Source organism: Rhinichthys klamathensis, unplaced genomic scaffold, assembly GCF_029890125.1.
Source record: "Rhinichthys klamathensis goyatoka isolate OS25496 unplaced genomic scaffold, OSU_Roscu_1.1 h1tg000325l_1, whole genome shotgun sequence".
Lineage (NCBI taxonomy): Eukaryota > Metazoa > Chordata > Actinopteri > Cypriniformes > Leuciscidae > Rhinichthys > Rhinichthys klamathensis.
The window spans coordinates 2,868,446-2,874,445 of record NW_026606840.1 but is presented as its reverse complement, the minus strand read 5'-3'; the positions used below and the strand labels follow the sequence as shown (position 1 = coordinate 2,874,445).

At 35.3% G+C, this 6,000-nt stretch overlaps 1 protein-coding gene across 2 annotated transcripts in view; it reads left to right on the top strand.

The window, feature by feature from the left end:
- Nucleotides 1-608: 608 nt before the first annotated feature.
- Nucleotides 609-6,000, top strand: part of glra3 (glycine receptor, alpha 3) — a 115,191-nt gene continuing 109,799 nt past the window's right edge. The window contains exon 1 of one of the 2 annotated variants that reach the window (XM_056271788.1): nt 609-1,035. In XM_056271788.1, coding sequence (XP_056127763.1) covers nt 965-1,035 — 71 coding nt within the window. In that variant the 5' untranslated portion in view covers nt 609-964. The remainder of the gene's footprint in view (nt 1,036-6,000) is intronic. The other variant, XM_056271789.1, reaches the window with a different exon arrangement.

The window sequence follows — 6,000 nt, the reverse complement described above, 5'->3', positions numbered from 1 at the left end:
TTTGAAACACCATGAAGGTGCGAAAAATGATGACAGAATTTTCATTTTGAAGTTAACTAATCCTTTAAGGTCATGACACATAAGGTGTTTATTAGAAAGAGAATTAATGCTGATATTTCTACAAATATCTTTTTTTTTCTGTAATCATCTGCTCACTGTTACAGGGTTGAATAGTCAGTCATCCCCAACTGACATATCTCCTGACCTGGACACATAACGTCCAGTCTTTTTAATAAACACGATGTCCATAAAACGTGCATCTTTGCTAATAAAGCAAGTTGGAATCACATGGATGAAGATTGGCCAAAGGGGAATCCTCGTTGAAAAGGGATGAATGAATGAATGAATGAATTCATTCGTTGAGTATATACATACACATGCATATACAATTATTAAATCAAATATATTTGACAATTTTATTAATATAAAATAATATATCACTGTATTACAAATATAAATATCAATAATGCTATAATCTGGTATCCTGTTATACTCCATCCTGGGAGTATATTAATCACGTGACCAGCTCTCATAGTCAAATGGCTGGCACGAGTAAGGGGAAGTATTCAAATTCAGCTCTCTCTAATTGTAAGTAAGCGTTGTGCATGCATGTGTGCGGTGAGAGTGGAGAAGCGCACTGTCAGTCAAGTGCGCTGTATGGGGCGGTCTCTGCTCAGAGATGTCTGAATATGTCAAGAATCACTTCAGCTGCCGCACGCGTTTAAACAGCACTCCATCACTTCCAGTGCCGATACGAGGGAAGTGTTTCATATATGCTGTTTAGCTTTATAAGATTATGAGGGATTCCTTTGCGATTGCCGTGCGCAACGAGCCTACAGTGCATAGGAGTGAAGGAAGAACCGCTGGAGCGCTGTCCAGCGTCCTGAAGTCAAGAAGCCAGAAGTGCTGAAGAGAGCACAGGCATTCACAGAGGACTGTATGTCTATGCCGATCAAGTCTTGAGATGACTTGGAAAAGGCTGCGTTCTGTGGCTGTCTGGGGATTCATTGCGTGGGAAATAGGAATTCTGTTGAGGTAAGAGCAAATATTTTTCCTGGTGGAGGAGAGTAAAGATAGTATTTTTTATTTATTTATTTTTTACAGTTTTGTCTTGGGATTGAGCATCACTCGAGTACTCCCTGTTTAGCTGATCGTCACGTGCTGTGAAGGATAAAAGTATCAAAACTCATAAAATGTGCTCTTTCACCCTTAAGAGCAACAATGCAGAGGGATCATCATAGTACAAATATGATTTTGGAGACAGTGCCAGACAGAGCCATATGAACACTATTCTTTTGCTGTATGTGAATCTTTTACTTCAAGATAATTTGTCAGTACAATAAGCTATTCTGTTTTGAATATATCTCGTCACCACCAGATTCATGATGGCTATTGTAGGCACAGATAAAGTTTTTTTAAGCAGCTTATTCTCAGTGTAACAGGTGATAATCTTGTCATTTTCACAGATATTTAAATCGGGGATTCTAAGGAAAAGTATTGTTCTTCTGAAGTAAAATACTTTTAATTATTTCTATAATTCTAAATGTTGCTATTAGGAAACATGTTAATGACGGTTTTGTGCAATAATATTAGAAATTTGAAAATACTTAAGGAAACATAAAACAAAATATAAAATGATGCAAAGTAAAGAAAAGGAAATAGGTATTTGTTTCATAATAGTCTCTTCCATTATATAGAAATTAATTGATTCGAATTTGAAAGGAGTGAATAGATTCTTCAAAACAGTTTAATTTTATGCTAATTTATTTTGTACTCCTGATACTACACCCCAGTGGAACTTCTTATGAGTCCCAAATGATATTCATTTAAGCCCATCATATATCTCTTAGGTTAGGTGATTATTTTTACTCTGCTGTACACTTTTTTCCATAACCCTTTCTGTCTAGTCTTGCAAGTAGCTTCAAAATATGAAATTGGCATTCTGGGTCCCTTTGAACTGTACTGAATCCTCACAATTCTTTTGGCTGATGATGCTATGAATTTTTAATGTTTCATTTGTCTACGATCCTTGGGCTCACGCAAGCGTAAAGTCTTGCATTATTGATACGTTGGCACTTGCAGTGTCTGTGCCGCCTTTGTATTGGCTGCCATTCTGTGCACCCTGAGGGAGAGTTTTTACTTATAGCCATCTCAGAGGAAGTTGTTTTCAAAGAAAAGCTGGACGTGGCTCATTCCACCACTCAGAATTAAAGTGTACAGGAAATATTCATTATTGCTACAAAGTCTTACTTTAGAATGCGTTATGCTAAACATTGAGAAGATTTTTTGGCAAGAGCTATACTCACCAATAAGATTGATCTTCAGAGAGGGCAAAGACTATGGATAGTGAATAGCTTGAAATGATGTGGGAAACGATCATTTCTTTTTGATTTCAGTCAACAATGGCTCAGAATCACTCCACAACAGGTGCATTGCCAGCAAGGTGCTCAGAAGTAGTCGTCTCAGTGTGCTTGTATCTTAATCAAGATCTTTGTGCGAAGATTGAATTTGCAGGCTCTGTAGACTTCTCTTCAACTTTTTCTGATTTTCACAGTTGATGGAATCTTGTTCAGTCTTATTAATGTGTTAATATTGATGTGTATCCTAGCATAGCAGCACATTTGTCATTTTCTTTGATGATTCTTTTCTTTGATCTATTTGAATTAAAACACTTAAATGAAAAAAATAAAAACCACTGTAAGTCCGTCTAATTCGATCCAATGGCGGTATCGATTAGAGGTGAAGGTCTCAACGCGTGTTCCGTCTTTTCCCATGGCAAGGAGATTTTTAATTAAATACAATACGTTTTATCTTATGTATTAACTCGTTTCATCTGACTCCATAAAATGAAAGTGTTTTTCAATGATATCTGTGCATCATTAAATATACGTTAATGTTTGACTATTCCTTTTAACTCCAATGAAAATAAAGTCAAAGTCTGTTAGAATAATCAAATATAACAATTTATTATGTCAGGTAAATGTATTATAACAATTCCATAATCAATTGAAAGATAATCAATGCAAATCATCAAATGTTCTAGAACAAAGAGGAAAATCTTTGACCCGACATGAAATACATGAAATACATTCAAATACAATGAATGCTGAGTCTCGGCGACTCAGCATCCACGGGGTGATCTGAGATACAGAAAAGGCCACGATCCCTTGCTGCATTCCATTAAATAGCCAGACCTCATTTCATATGTAAACCTGTGTTCACAGTGGAAATTTACTGTTCACCCCCCCAGACTTACTGGGGGCAGAAGTTGATTTACATGGTACCATTTGCTAACAGTGGAAATTAGCATTGAGTTCACACCTTCTGGGAGTAGGATCATTCATTTGTGTGCCAGATATCCCTAAACTCTTAAAAACCTTATTTCCTTTTGTTTTATACTTTGGGAATGAGACATTTGTACCACTCATTCTTGAGACATTTCAAATGATACCAAACATAATACTCAATGATAATCATTCACATCAAACCATACATATATTATTATGTGAGTTTCAGGTGATCTGCATGAAGGGGAAGGAGTGGGGGATGAGGGGAAGAAATGTAGATTAGGATGATTCAGAGGTGAGACCTCTAGTCTCCGATGGGGCCTTCACAAGAGTGATCCCAAATGCCACTATGCAGTGGGTTCTTTGTCTTCTCAAGAAGTGGTCGTTCCCTATAACCAGTTTTCCAGTCTTACACCACTATTATATGCAAAGCATTATATACAGACTTTGTTGTACCATAAATTCTCTCAGCATATAACTCATTAAGATCTTCTTCAAAATTCAGATAATTTAATTGGGGATATTTTTATACATTATCCGTCAACACCAGCTGGGTGGCAGTGAGTGTGAAACAATAGTTGAAAAGTTTCAAAATTAGCATGATTAAGAAAACTCCAGTCCATAAGTTATTTTATCCTTTACATTGGTCTACCATCCTTAAACATTATTACTTTCACTGTCCTGAATTTTAATCTGATCTTTATGGGTTAAAATTAAAGCATAGTACAAATGAAACTGTTACTGAATATATGTGACCCTGGACCACAAAACCAGTCACAAGTTGCACGGGTATATTTGTGGCAATAATAGCCAACAATACATTAAATGGGTCAAAATTATAGATTTTTCTTTCATGCCAAAAATCATTAGGTTTACCTAAAGATCATGTTCCATGATGATATTTTGTAAATTGCCTACCGTAAATATATAAAAAATATATTTTTGTGAGTGGATGCAGCACAATCGCGAACATAAATGGACAACTTTAAAGGCGATTTTCTCAATGTTTCGATTTTTTTGCACCATCAGATTCCAGATTTTCAAATAGTTGTATCTCAGCCAAACATTGTAATATCATACATCAACGGAAAGCTTATTTTTTCAGTATATATCTCAATATAAAAAAAATTACCCTTGTGACTGGATGTGGTCCAGGGTAACATATAAGAAATAATATATATTGTGAGTTATACATTAAACAACCTAATATTTTGATAACCAAATGGCTTCTATGTGTTTGAAAACATGTATCAATATAATACCGGTAAGTACAAGAATTTTTTTTTTAAGAATGTACTGTTTTAAAGAATACAGATGTACAAGTGTAAATAGGTGTAAACCAGAGATGATATTTACAAAACAGCTATGGAGAAAATTGGCTACAAGTTTACATGTGGACTACATATTTTGAGTGTGTTTTTTAAATTAAAAATGCTTTTCATGAGCGCTTTCCACAACTTTCTAAAAGAAAAAGGAAAAATAATTTACATGTAAACTCCCAAAGCCACGTAGCATATACTCAAACACATCAAAACATAAAGTCCTCACCACATTGCCACAGATGACAACACACATACATCAACAACTACAATCAAAAAACGGCCCCCAGCACGCATACGCTTAGGCATTCACACACTGTGAATGAGTACAGACATATATTACAGCTGTCAGTCTATCCTCAGAGAGGATAATGGAATATGGCAGAGTACGGTGTTGTGTTCATACCTTACACCACTCAGCACAGGTTTACATGCCTCTGCTTCATACTACAGTAGCTAGTCATTATCTGGGTTAACATATTTGAATGTGTTGTTTTCTTCAAGAACATAAAGGATCAAAATGGCCTCTTTAGTACCCCAGAGTCTTTCTGCCGTACACTGTTTTGTTGGACGTTGAATATTGTCACAGTTTCCAACTTGTTGGTGCTTCACGGATGACTAATCTGATTTCTCAATAGCTTTAGGAACCCAAGGGTCACGGAGGTTAGCTGTCACACGGGGAAGTTGTCACAAGAGCTATATTTCAGTATAAGGTTTTGAGTAAAAGTTATTATTCAAATGCTTTTTATGCACATGTTGGTTTCAACTGAATAATAAACTAAAATCTCATTTTTGGCTAAAGTTGTTGGTAAAAAATAAAATAAAATAAACACATCAGCAAACATTTAGGCAAGGGTCAACTGTATAATAAAGGTATATTACAAGAGTTATTTTTGTATATGTCAGATTGTATTAATTTTTAGTGAAAACATTTCTGAAAAGCCTATGTGAGGATTTTAAATACAGTGTGACAACTGTCATTGGGTTATGTTGTCACAAAAGGTCTACGTGTGCATTTTTTTCCCCTGAGCAAACACCATGCAAATGTTTGGTAGCTTTTTTTCTGTAGCCCAGACTTTTTAAGGTACTGTATGTGCCTTTATAAATATTAACTTAAAAAAAAAAAAATTTTGACCACACTATTTCGATAGGTCACTTTAGACATTCTACTAACTACAAGTAACTTTGCTACTACATGTTAACTATAGCAGTCATAGAGTATTAGTAGACTCTCTCCTTAATATCTGCTAACACTTTATTTTGATCCTCTGTTCACAGACATTCTACTAACTATAAGTAACTTTTCAAGTACATGTCAACTTTTTCTACTAACCCTAACCATAACCTAACAGTCTAACCTATCAGTCTAATATATTAGAGTTAGTTGCCATGTA